We start from the raw sequence: 14,606 nt of genomic DNA, 5'->3' as shown, positions 1-14,606 counted from the left end.
ATAATGATGATGACTGATTGGTTGATGATGATGATGATGATGTATGATGATGATGATGATGATGATGATGATGATGATGATGATGATGATGATGATGATGATGATGATGATGATGATAATGATGATGTATGATGATGATGATGTCATGTGTGATTGTTGGTATGTGTCATCTATTGCTACTTTTATGTATCATGCAAATTTTTTGAAAAATAAAAAAAATACAAAACAAAAAAACAAAAAAAACCCCACTATATCACACCTTACCCCCTCCCCAGGAGTCATGAAATCAAGACTTTTGATTAGACACACCCTTCAAACCATGAAGAATGCTTGAATCTATTAAATCTGGGTTACTTTTGAAATTTCAATCAGTTTTACCCATTTTGGTCACAACCATAAACTCCTGGGAGCTAGTAAGTGTCATAAAGTACATACAATCAAACTTATAACATAAATGAAGTTTGAAAAATCTACAGACCAACAAAAACTAAACAAATTACACTCGAAAATCTTGTTCCTATAATAAGCACAGTAAACTTTATACCATCTTTGTATTAGGTAACCTAATTTATGAGCTGGTTCTGGGATTCTGCATTTAACAAGTATCCAGAGGAAAGACTTTTCTTTTGTTTAAGCAAAATTTGACAGAAGTAGCGATGGAGTAATGATGGAAACATACCAACAGGCAATGCAGAGGTATTATCTTTAGACTCTTCATGCGTCTCGCCCCGCCGTAGATCTCTGTCTGATCCCATGGCTGACTTTCTTGCAGGTACCTCCAGCCCCCCCTTGTGGTTACTCTCCTCACTGTTGATGCTATCACAATCCCCAGTGTGTGACAGTGATGTGTTTGACCCCGTCTTTGTTGGGGTACTCATTGTCTGTTTGATCTCACTAAATTTGTTTGCTAGAGCTCCAAATCCCATCTTTAAAGCACCACTCAAACGTTCATTATGCTTTCGAAAGCTTCCTACTTTTCGTGGCCCCTGAGCTTCTGGAGTCGCTACTGGACTAGTTTCTGGTTTCTCGTCCAAGGAATCATTAGATTTTTTTAAAGAAGAAGATAAAGACTGCAAATAACCTTTTACCGGCCAAAACCCACGCCCAGATTTCTCTGTGTTTTCCAACGATCCTGGAGAACTATTTGTTCTTCCAATATCCATCAGTCTCTTTCCGATTTTATCCACTGGAGAGAGAGGCTGGGAGCCAGTACTTGTGACACTGACTGTGTCTAGGCTTTGTGCTGATCCCAGATTAAACACTTTCCTATTATCACTGTTTGTTCTAGTCCTTGTCACCTCAGCACCAATATTGCACTCTTGAGCATGGTTGCCAGAATTTGAAACAGGTTCATGAAAATCAAACTGATCACTAGATTCTGGCCGTGTGTGAATCTCATATGGTGGTGAGATACAATGGGAATACGTCACGTTAGTCTCACTGGAAAACTTGGACACAGAATCAGAAGTAGGTATATCTGAAGGGACGTCCATAAACAAGCCCAAGGGGTCGTTTGTGGTTACAGGGGTTCCTATGGAATGTATTGCTGGGGACGGGTCCATTGTCTCCGGTGCACTGACCGAATTAGACATGGAAGACGATTTCATGTCTATAGGGATAGACATAGGCCTAGATGAAGTAGTCTGAGTATCACTGTTGTCACTGAGCTGTACTCGACACTCATCTAACACCACCCCACTATCCTTAGTGTCATCACTAGTCCTCATTTCATCAGACAGAGCACTATCCTCGGGTTTTTCCAAGTCCACCTCGAATATATCATCTTCACTGTTCTTCCGCTCACTGAATTTGAGGAAAAGGCGATCCTCACCACTCACATGTCGTGGACGCCAATTTTCACTCACACTCTGAGATCGAGGCTTGTTATAGTCACCAGCACTCTTGTGACGCTTCCTCTTCCCATTGTTATTGTCAAGGGATAACTGCCTTTGAAATTCATTAGGTTGGATGTTTTCATTCACCATAATTAATCCAGTAGATGATAAACTCACTGCAAAAAAGAAAGAAATAATCTCCAAAATTTGTCAATATTTGTGATTTGTTTTGCTCTGCCTAATGTCACTAGAAGTTCAAAAATTATTTTTTTACTTGTTCCTGACTTATCTATCATACTTTATCAAAGTTTATCTCTAATACTAATGATATTACTTGTGAACCAAAAGTCTCCACAAGTAGCTTTATCTATATCATTTTGAATACAGACATATTTAGCTTTAAATGAAATCTCTAAAGTTCTATAAAACTTCCTGACACCGCCTTTTAATATCTTATAACTTAATAACATTATCAATCTCTACAGTTCTATATAACTTACTCAAACTGCCTTTTAATGTTTCGTGGCTACCAATACTTCCAATACTGCCCAGGGATTTTCGTACAATGCTTCCAACTCGAGTTCGAAATACAACTGGGTCTGCATCACTGGCTTGAAAGTCAAGTTCTTTCTTTCCTACAATGAAATACTTCACACTGTATATACTATGTTAAAACAGATCAATTATAGTAGGAATGTTTACAGTAACAGGAGTATCAGTGAAACTGATGAATGCTGCCTTTATCAGACCAAAAATTATAACAAAGGGCAATAGTTTAGTAATTAAGAGGTTTCAGGCACTGAATTTGGAACAGTGTATATCCTCTCAGTATGACCAATGAGAAAACATCACTTTGAGTCATCATGATTTAAGCCTACCAATTTTGAAAGAAACTGATCGAAAAATGTGAGATTATCTTCAGACAAGATTAAGATTATGAAAACAACAAGGGCAGTAACTCTTCCAAAATGAGTCAAATCAAACTGTCGTTCAGGAAAACAAAACTTCATGTCAGGATGACAAAGCCTCAGAAGTCTTAAAAAGATTGATTAAGAGATGTGGGAGGAGATCTCCAAAGGAAAAAAAAAAGTTTTATATGATGAATGGGCAATGCCATATCATAAAATGTCCCTTCAAATAAAAAAAGAACTCGACCCTTATGGAGAATTGCAAAAAGTGTTAACCTGAATTTCGAACTGAACTATGTTTCCTTGGCAAACTGAAGCGGAGTGCAGACTTAGTCTCCTTTCTTCCTTTTCCTGTCTCCTCTTGGATGGTCATCTCAGACACACTTTGCACAATTGTCTTAGCTTCATCATAAGTCATGGAATTGTAACCACGATCCGATACCATTTCTGAAGAATTCCACAAGGACACTAGTTTGACTTGGTAATTCTGGACAATTCAAGTTCATTCATGGAAATTTTCATAGGAGAATTCAAGACCTTTTTTTCACTTGAAACACTGGAAAACTTTTGACAACTACATGTTAATATCTGATTTGCACCAAAGCTGATATAAAACTGATAATTTCTTATTTTTTTGATGGATATTTAGTAAAAAAGACTATTTCTAAAAAATGAATTACTAAGCGCTTTATGAGAAGTACCTGAACTGGTCTCCTCATTTATACTGGATGTGGGAGGCTCATTCATTGTTCCACTGGTGTCTGTTACCACTATATCTGACTTTATAATACTTTGTTGCTTTTCTGCAGCATCCTCCAAGAAGCTGTCTATGCTGGTCCTGCTTATCTGGTCATAGTCGCTCCCAGAATTAGAACACAGAGACATACTCCGTCGACGTATGGCACGTCGGAACTGAGCAACACCAAATATAACATTCCGTACTTTCTTCCATAGTACAGCTCCGCGACTTCTAGAAGATGGCCAGGTTCCCTCAAACACCGCCTGAAATGTTGGAACAGAATTGGTACATGTGTCAAATGATGATACAAGTATATCTATCTCAAGGTATTGTTTCCTATTAATATCTAGATAAAACTTAATTCAAAGCATCATTTTACACTTAATGAAATCAAACAACGTAAGTGATTCATATTAATGTGGTTACTACCTTGTTATAATATCCATAAGTTATAGCATTGGGGTGAACTCCAGCCATCTTCATCTGGGAATGGACCTTAACTGCCAATACTGGCATGTTGTACTGGCCACAAAGCTGTAACATCACCCTGTAGCATACCTGTAGGAAACAGATTCAATGTTAGATGCCTTTCTTTGTCATACTAACATGCTTAAACTTCAGAAAAAAAAGAAAAAAAAAACTCAGAGGGATCTTGTCGCCCACCCTTGTTTGATATATGCTCATTGAATGTTGGATCTTTTCCCTGATGACACAGGGAGAATTTCTTGTTATTTTTATCCTTACTTCTAACCTGATGACACAGGGAGAATTTCTTGTTATTTTTATCCTTACTTCTAACCTGATGACACAGGCTTACTTCTAACCTGATGACACAGGGAGAATTTCTTGTTATTTTTATCCTTACTTCTAACCTGATGACACAGGGAGAATTTCTTGTTATTTTTATCCTTACTTCTAACCTGATGACACAGGCTTACTTCTAACCTGATGACACAGGCTTACTTCTAACCTGATGACACTGGCAGGATTTCTTGTTATTTTTATCCTTACTTCTAACCTGATGACACAGGGAGAATTTCTTGTTATTTTTATCCTTACTTCTAACCTGATGACACAGGCTTACTTCTAACCTGATGACACTGGCTTACTTCTAACCTGATGACACTGGCAGGATTTCTTGTTATTTTTATCCTTACTTCTAACCTGATGACACAGGCTTACTTCTAACCTGATGACACAGGCTTACTTCTAACCTGATGACACTGGCAGGATTTCTTGTTATTTTTATCCTTACTTCTAACCTGATGACACAGGGAGAATTTCTTGTTATTTTTATCCTTACTTCTAACCTGATGACACAGGGAGAATTTCTTGTTATTTTTATCCTTACTTCTAACCTGATGACACTGGCAGGATTTCTTGTTTTATATTAATCCAACCTGTGATTACAATTAGAAGGTTTCATCTTGTATTTTTATCGTAATTTTTGACAAACCTCATCAGGAGGCTGGAGTTTAGCTAACTTCATCTTCTGTAGGACATCATATGCGGCCTTCAGAGCCTTGTTTTTGGACGGACTAGCAGCCACGTATGCAGGCAGGTGGATAAACCAGAGACTGTAGCAGTGACTCAGTAGACACCTGTAATATACATTATACACACTTGTTACATACAATAGACACCTGTAGTACACAAAAGACACCTGTAGTACACAAAAGACATCTGTGATACACAACAGACATCTGTGATACACAAAAGACATCTGTGATACACAACAGACATCTGTGATACACAACAGACATCTGTGATACACAACAGACATCTGTAGAACTGTATTGTAATGATTTATTGTTAATTGCTAATCTAATCATATTGCAAAGTAAATATGGAAAATATTAATGTTTAGGTCAGTCAAGATTAGTTCAGGTCATAGGTCAAATAAGTCATCAATATCAATCAATAATGGAACTAATATTGACTGATTAATGAAATTTCAATGTCATAGTTTTTTTCCAGTCAAGCTGACAATACAAAACAGTGACTTATTTGTGTCTGGTCTTACAGTTAAAAACCAGGTATAGAAACGTTTTTAGTCAAGATGACATTTCCATGATGTGGCTCCTCACAGCAGATTCTGAAGCAAGCTTTGTCTATACACAGGACAATTGTTATCAACAGAATTACCCTTGGTAGGGCCTCAAACAGCAAATCCTTGCTGAAGCTAGAGAACAACAGAGTAAAGGCCTGCTCTGTGGACACTATCTATACACAACAACAGAGTAAAGGCCTGCTCTGTGGACACTATCTATACAGAACAACAGAGTAAAGGCCTGCTCTGTGGACACTATCTATACACAACAACAGAGTAAAGGCCTGCTCTGTGGACACTATCTATACACAACAACAGAGTAAAGGCCTGCTCTGTGGACACTATCTATACACAACAACAGAGTAAAGGCCTGCTCTGTGGACACTATCTATACACAACAACAAAGTAAAGGCCTGCTCTGTGGACACTATCTATACACAACAACAGAGTAAAGGCCTGCTCTGTGGATACTATCTATACACAACAACAGAGTAAAGGCCTGCTCTGTGGATACTATCTATACAGAACAACAGAGTAAAGGTCTGCTCTGTGGACACTATCTATACAGAACAACAGAGTAAAGGCCTGCTCTGTGGACACTATCTATACACAACAACAGAGTAAAGGCCTGCTCTGTGGACACTATCTATACACAACAACAGAGTAAAGGCCTGCTCTGTGGACACTATCTATACACAACAACAGAGTAAAGGCCTGCTCTGTGGACACTATCTATACACAACAACAGAGTAAAGGTCTGCTCTGTGGACACTATCTATACAGAACAACAGAGTAAAGGTCTGCTCTGTGGACACTATCTATACAGAACAACAGAGTAAAGGTCTGCTCAGTGGACACTATCTATACAGAACAACAGAGTAAAGGTCTGCTCTGTGGACACTATCTATACACAACAACAGAGTAAAGGCCTGCTCTGTGGACACTATCTATACACAACAACAGAGTAAAGGCCTGCTCTGTGGACACTATCTATACACAACAACAGAGTAAAGGCCTGCTCTGTGGACACTATCTATACACAACAACAGAGTAAAGGCCTGCTCTGTGGACACTATCTATACACAACAACAGAGTAAAGGCCTGCTCTGTGGACACTATCTATACACAACAACAGAGTAAAGGCCTGCTCTGTGGACACTATCTATACACAACAACAGAGTAAAGGCCTGCTCTGTGGACACTATCTATACACAACAACAGAGTAAAGGCCTGCTCTGTGGACACTATCTATACACAACAACAGAGTAAAGGCCTGCTCTGTGGACACTATCTATACACAACAACAGAGTAAAGGCCTGCTCTGTGGACACTATCTATACACAACAACAGAGTAAAGGCCTGCTCTGTGGACACTATCTATACACAACAACAGAGTAAAGGCCTGCTCTGTGGACACTATCTATACACAACAACAGAGTAAAGGCCTGCTCTGTGGACACTATCTATACACAACAACAGAGTAAAGGCCTGCTCTGTGGACACTATCTATACACAACAACAGAGTAAAGGCCTGCTCTGTGGACACTATCTATACAGAACTGTATACATGTGTGTAGAAAAAGAAACATGTTGATGAGGACAGTTTTCGAAATAAATAAATTAAAAAATCGACGGTTTTTCATTGAATCCTAAGAAACAATAGGGATATGTCTTTTCTCACTGTGACAATATTTGCAAAAGATGAACTCAAACAGATCCCTTGTTTTCCAGTTATTCTGTCCACAAGTCCATTCACCTAGCATGATAGCATAAGCTAGTGAACTTCGTCCAGCAGCTAACAAGTTGCCTTGAAAACCATTACAAAAAATGCCTAAAGCTTATATCAATTCCTTGCCCAAATTTAATTGTGCGGATGATTTCATTTGACAAAAAATGTATTGTGTTTAGTTGGGTATCAAATAAATCTTATTGTATGGGTTACTGGACGTCAAAAATAACTATTTCCTGACCCCACTGGAATAACCCTTATTAACTCCTATTATTGTGATTATGGGTAAGTTTATACAAAGAAAACCAATATGTTTCAGCTCTTTATAACAAATCATTCTGAACTTACTTTGCCCACAACATAGGATCAGTCGAGTTTTGTACAGCATTCTGAAAACAACAAAAAGAATTTGGAAAGGTCTATACACAAAACAAAACAAGAATTGAAAACAGTGACTATTGACTGCCATAATGAAACAAGTAGTGACCTCCACTTTAACAAGTTCTAATTTACCATGAAGATCCAATTATCAGAGAAAACATTAGTAAACTACTTGAAACACACCTCTTCTCAGCTTCTAGGAAAAAGTGAAAATTTGAATTATCGAAAGAAAATTGCCCTTAACTGTATAATGACTAAGAATAGTTTGTGATATAAACCTTTTGTGCTGTCCTCACTTCCTGTTTAGTGCGCCTCGAAATGGGACTGTTAGGACAGATGGGACCTTTTGTTGGGAGAGATAACTCTGATACATTTTTCTTCATAAACAACTCGTGCTTCAGTTCTGGGAATCCGTTATAGCTGTAACAGGAATGACATAAAAATTAATATATAACATATAATTCATGTATCTATCAAAATTTTCATAACTATTGAAATCGAAGGAAGTTCTTTCACATTTATAGCTGTAAAAATAATAGGCAATTGTTGATAAAATGTTTCATTACCAAAAAAAAAAATTTCTTGTCAAGCAGTGCATCAGTGATATATTTCTAATTGATATATGGGTTTCAACGTAAAAAAGTTGTAAACAATGCTTAGGTCCATCAACAAGTTTTCATGTTAATCCTGAGCAGAACCTGGGCTTTAGACTGGTGTAACTGACCTGTACTTGAGCTATAAATTGGTGATGGTGTAACTTACCTGTACTTGAGCTATAAATTGGTGATGGTGTAACTTACCTGTACTTGAGCTATAAATTGGTGTAACTTACCTGTATTCGAGCTATTAACTAGTCAATGATGTAACCTACCTGTATTTGACACCCTCAGGAAGTCCCACAGGTTCTGGGGGCAGGATAAACACAGTTCTCTCACTACAACACAAATTACAGTTTCTAAGACTCTCATTAAGGAAATCTTCAGGTATCTCACATCTATCATGAGGACGTTATCAATACTCCAGGTATTACACTCAGTATCGCCCTCTACACCCCTCAAACATTTCATAGCAAAACTGAACGTCCAAGTGAAGTAATTTGACTGGTCTAGAGCAGGTTTCAGGAGAAATACTGAACTGACACACACCTTTGAAGATAACAAGAGATCCAAGAGGGATTTTGTCGCCCACCCTTGTTTGATATATGCTCATTGAATGTTGGATCTTTTCACTTTTTATCTCTTCTCTTCTCTGTTTTGCTCTTAATGATAAGAAATTAGAACATTTCTTTGCAGAAATAGCGATGATAATCTTCACCTGCCAAATCCAAAATGGCCACCTAGAAACCATTTTTTTTTTCTGATCAGTCCAAAAATCAAACAAGCACAAGGAGAGACTAAAGGGAACATACATGTGAAATTTGAGAGATATCCATTCAGTACTTCTTAAGAAATAGCAATAACAATTTTTACTCAGCAAAATCCAACATGGCTGCCTGTCAGCAATTTCGTATTTCTGGTCAGTCCCAAACATCAAATTTTATAAAGATCTATACAGCACTTCCCAAGAAATAGCCATAACAAACTTGCAAAGTTAAAATGCAAGATGGCTGTCTGTCAGCCATTTTGTTCTTCTGATCAAAACCCAAAATCAAATTGGCATTACTAGGGACCAAGAGGAACCTAGATATGAAATTAGGAAATATCCATCTAGTACTTCCTGAGGAATAGCGATAACAAACTTTCAGAGTCAACATCCAAGATGGTTGCCTGTCTGCCATTTTGTTTTTTTAAACAGTCCCAAAATCAAACAAGCACAATTAGAGACAAAGAGGAACCTACATAGGCAGTTTGAGAAAAATCCATCCAGTACTTTTCAAGAAACAGCGATAAGCGATAAGAAAAGTTGTTTAGGGATGGACTGACGGACAACGAATCACAAACACAGAGCGATTTTGAATTTTGTGGGCTAATAAAGGAGTAATGCCCAACTTCAAAACCAGTACATCATACAGTTACGTCATCACAAAATTTGTTTAAAGTTTATCAAAGAATCAAGTAGTCTTCTCATCTTATCTACAAGGTGTTGTACATAGAACCTTCAAATTTGTCATAAAATGTTCTTGGAATATCGAGGATGGTTACAAGGTTGTAGAAAGCCATAATGAGCATAACCCCTGGAGAATCAAGAATGGTACCAGGGGGACAGAGAGTGAAAGTGATTGTAACTCCTGGAGTATCGAGGATGGTTCCTGGGGTACAGAGGGTGAAAGTGATTGTAACTCCTGGAGTATCGAGGATGGTTCCTGGGGTACAGAGGGTGAAAGTGATTGTAATTCCTGGAGTATCGAGGATGGTTCCAGGAGTACAGAGAGTGAAAGTGATTGTAACTCCTGGAGTATCGAGGATGGTTCCAGGGGTACAGAGAGTGAAAGTGATTGTAACTCCTGGAGTATCGAGGATGGTTCCAGGAGTACAGAGAGTGAAAGTGATTGTAACTCCTGGAGTATCAAGGATGGTTCCAGAGGTACAGAGGGTGAAAGTGATTGTAACTCCTGGAGTATCGAGGATGGATACAGGGGTACAGAGAGTGAAAGTGATTGTAACTCCTGGAGTATCGAGGATGGTTCCAGGGGTACGGAGAGTGAAAGTGATTGTAACTCCTGGAGTATCGAGGATGGTTCCAGGGGTACAGAGGGTGAAAGTGATTGTAACTCCTGGAGTATCGAGGATGGTTCCAGGGGTACAGAGAGTGAAAGTGATTGTAACTCCTGGAGTATCGAGGATGGTTCCTGGGGTACAGAGGGTGAAAGTGATTGTAACTCCTGGAGTATCAAGGATGGTTCCAGAGGTACAGAGGGTGAAAGTGATTGTAACTCCTGGAGTATCGAGGATGGATACAGGGGTACAGAGAGTGAAAGTGATTGTAACTCCTGGAGTATCGAGGATGGTTCCAGGGGTACGGAGAGTGAAAGTGATTGTAACTCCTGGAGTATCGAGGATGGTTCCAGGGGTACAGAGGGTGAAAGTGATTGTAACTCCTGGAGTATCGAGGATGGTTCCAGGGGTACAGAGAGTGAAAGTGATTGTAACTCCTGGAGTATCGAGGATGGTTCCTGGGGTACAGAGGGTGAAAGTGATTGTAACTCCTGGAGTATCGAGGATGGTTCCAGGTCTACAGAGAGTGAAAGTGATTGTAACTCCTGGAGTATCAAGGATGGTTCCAGAGGTACAGAGGGTGAAAGTGATTGTAACTCCTGGAGTATCGAGGATGGATACAGGGGTACAGAGAGTGAAAGTGATTGTAACTCCTGGAGTATCGAGGATGGTTCCAGGGGTACGGAGAGTGAAAGTGATTGTAACTCCTGGAGTATCGAGGATGGTTCCAGGGGTACAGAGGGTGAAAGTGATTGTAACTCCTGGAGTATCGAGGATGGTTCCAGGGGTACAGAGAGTGAAAGTGATTGTAACTCCTGGAGTATCGAGGATGGATACAGGGGTACAGAGAGTGAAAGTGATTGTAACTCCTGGAGTATCGAGGATGGTTCCAGGGGTACGGAGAGTGAAAGTGATTGTAACTCCTGGAGTATCGAGGATGGATACAGGGGTACAGAGAGTGAAAGTGATTGTAACTCCTGGAGTATCGAGGATGGTTCCAGGGGTACGGAGAGTGAAAGTGATTGTAACTCCTGGAGTATCGAGGATGGTTCCAGGGGTACAGAGGGTGAAAGTGATTGTAACTCCTGGAGTATCGAGGATGGTTCCAGGTCTACAGAGAGTGAAAGTGATTGTAACTCCTGGAGTATCAAGGATGGTTCCTGGGGTACAGAGGGTGAAAGTGATTGTAACTCCTGGAGTATCGAGGATGGTTCCTGGGGTACAGAGGGTGAAAGTGATTGTAACTCCTGGAGTATCAAGGATGGTTCCAGGGGCTAACTATGTTACTGGTCAATACTTTGGTGGTGTGGTGTAAACATTACCAATGACACACACAGGTAAACATTGTCATTGACACACACAGGTAAACATTACCAATGACACACACAGGTAAACATTACCATTGACACACACAGGTAAACATTACCAATGACATACACAGGTAAACATTGTCAATGAAACACACAGGTAAACATTACCAATGACACACACAGGTAAACATTACCAATGTCACACACAGGTAAACATTGTCAATGACACACACAGGTAAACATTGTCAATGACACTTACAGGTAAACATTGTCAATGACACACACGTTAACATTGTCAATGACACACACTGTCAATGACACACACAGGTAAACATTGTGAATGACACACACAGGTAAACATTGTCAATGACAAACACAGGTAAACATTATCAATGACACACATGGGTAAACATTGTCAATGACACACACAGGTAAACATTGTCAATGACACATACGGGTAAACATTGTCAATGACACATATGGGTAAACATTGTCAATGACACACACAGGTAAACATTAACAATGACACACACAGGTAAACATTACCATTGACACACACAGGTAAACATTACCAATGACACACACAGGTAAACATTGTCAATGACACACACAGGCAAACATTACCAATGACACACACAGGTAAACATTGTCAATGAAACACACAGGTAAACATTGTCAATGTAACACACAGGTAAACATTACCAATGACACACACAGGTAAACATTACCAATGTCACACACAGGTAAACATTGTCAATGACACACACAGGTAAACATTGTCAATGACACTAACAGGTAAACATTGTCAATGACACACACGTTAACATTGTGAATGACACACACTGTCAATGACACACACAGGTAAACATTGTGAATGACACACACAGGTAAACATTGTCAATGACACACACAGGTAAACATTGTCAATGACAAACACAGGTAAACATTATCAATGACACACACGGGTAAACATTGTCAATGACACACACGGTAAACATTGTCAATGACACATACGGGTAAACATTGTCAATGACACATATGGGTAAACATTGTCAATGACACACACAGGTAAACATTGTCAATGACACACACAGGTAAACATTGTCAATGAAACACACAGGTAAACATTGCCAATGACACATACAGGTAAACACTGTCAATGACACACACATTAACATTGTCAATGACACACACTGTCAATGACACACAAAGGTAAACATTGTGAATGACACCAGGGCTCGCGCTGGCGATCGCCAATGGCGCCATTGGCGAAAGTGAAATGAGATTGGCAATTTCAAATTTCTATTGGCGAAAATGCCGATTAGAGACATTTCCAGTCACCGATGACTGTATAGAGAAAAATCACTGGCGTTTAACTTATTTGTAACAAGTGACACAGGTAAATTTTGCTCCGACATCGTTGTGTACTACACGGTCACGGTTGACTGACTTCCGCAGCTGGGGCAAGGTCAGCTATCGGAACTCTTTTTGTGTTTTTGACAGCAACATTTACCTGTCTAAACAGCAACCCGCCTGTAATGAAAATCGCCAATTATCCAATGATGTCTCCATTGTCTCAATCCGAGATAGCCTCTGCCGTGAACAATAAGGTAAGTTAGCTGAATTAAAGATGTTGTTTTATCGGGAATTGGCTTACGGTAGGTGGATCATTAGGTGTGTCGATGTCGTTAATTGGGCACGAGTTTGTGATTTCTGCAGACATAACTTAGTAAACTAGTGCATTTGAAAGGGCCCGAAATAGGCTTCTTAACCTTTTTGATCGACTATTAAAATAGCAAGAAACACAAGATATAATTTTGTTGTTTTTACACTATGTTGCCGATTTTGTTTTATATTTTTGTACGTATTTTGGTCACATCAGATTTGGCCCTTCACTAAGATAGATCGTTAGATGAAATGGAAAACGTAAACTCCCCTTTAGTGATAGGGATGGGAAAGTACCCAGATTGTCATCATTTGGTTTTAAGACACCATCTATTGAAAAGGAAAATGACAGCCCTGATCAGGTTACTAACAAGGGCAGTAGTTCAAGAAAGCTCATGTTTTGTGACATATGTATGAAGGCATTAGTTAGAAATAGTTTCACTGATGGCTGCAGTAAGAAAGAGTGCTTGGTTAAGCATGAGAAAGGATCAGGTATATACAACTATTCATCATTTATGAACAGAAAATTATGTAAATTTAGATTAAGTAATTCAGAAATGCCTAGAGGATGGTACAATATAGTTACTCATTACAGCCTGCTTGGCACATGAATTAGAAACACAATCTTTTAGTTTAACGATTATGTCTTTATTATCTCTGAAGTGTTTTTAAGATATATATTACTTAGGAAGTTACTGTAATAAGTATAATACTTTGATGGTGTAAAATAAGGTTCGATGTAATCCTGTATCTCTCTGCAAACGTCCAATTCTATTCTAAATTTTATTTTCAATTTTACAGATGAGAACTCTCACTCTGCTGCTTTGGCAACACAACAGCAAACTGTCGAGATGCAGAAGGCCTGTAATAATTCCATGTTTATAAACTCTTTTACCATATACTGTGTTATGTTTGATGTATTGTTGTTAAAACAGTGAATAAATAATGTAATTATATAATTAGCATATGTGTTATTATTATATGAGGGAATTAAGGGCTCGTCGGGTGAGGGTGAGGGCAAGTTCCGGAATCTGTTCGCGCGCTTATAGCAAAAAAAATTTGGTTTGGCGAAACTGAATTTTGACCCAGAGCTAGCCCTGGACACACACAGACACAGGTAAACTTTGTGAATGACACACACAGGTAAACATTGTGAATGACACACACAGGTAAACATTGTGAATGACACACACAGGTAAACATTGTCAATGACACACACAGGTAAACATTGTCAATGAAACACACAGGTAAACAATGTCAATGACAAACACAGGTAAACATTATCAATGACACACTCAGGTAACCATTGTCAATGACACACAGGTTATTATTGTC

The 14,606-nt window shown here is 38.9% G+C and overlaps 1 protein-coding gene across 1 annotated transcript in view; it reads right to left on the bottom strand.

Moving 5' to 3' along the window:
- LOC132552085 (C-myc promoter-binding protein-like) overlaps positions 1 to 14,606 on the bottom strand; it is a 57,760-nt gene that overhangs the window by 25,445 nt on the left and 17,709 nt on the right. Inside the window, exons 19-27 of the mRNA XM_060216225.1 lie at positions 8,514 to 8,576; positions 7,921 to 8,062; positions 7,610 to 7,650; positions 4,939 to 5,083; positions 3,912 to 4,040; positions 3,445 to 3,745; positions 3,020 to 3,190; positions 2,336 to 2,470; positions 680 to 2,011 (exon numbers count right to left, since the gene is read on the bottom strand). Of these exons, the coding sequence (XP_060072208.1) occupies positions 680 to 2,011; positions 2,336 to 2,470; positions 3,020 to 3,190; positions 3,445 to 3,745; positions 3,912 to 4,040; positions 4,939 to 5,083; positions 7,610 to 7,650; positions 7,921 to 8,062; positions 8,514 to 8,576 (2,459 nt within the window). The remainder of the gene's footprint in view (positions 1 to 679; positions 2,012 to 2,335; positions 2,471 to 3,019; positions 3,191 to 3,444; positions 3,746 to 3,911; positions 4,041 to 4,938; positions 5,084 to 7,609; positions 7,651 to 7,920; positions 8,063 to 8,513; positions 8,577 to 14,606) is intronic.

The sequence above is a fragment of the Ylistrum balloti genome, unplaced genomic scaffold (assembly GCF_031769215.1).
Source record: "Ylistrum balloti isolate Yb309-2 unplaced genomic scaffold, AGI_CSIRO_Ybal_v1 Utg370236, whole genome shotgun sequence".
In the NCBI taxonomy this organism is placed as follows: Eukaryota; Metazoa; Mollusca; class Bivalvia; order Pectinida; family Pectinidae; genus Ylistrum; species Ylistrum balloti.
This window is presented reverse-complemented; position numbering and strand designations above follow the sequence as displayed.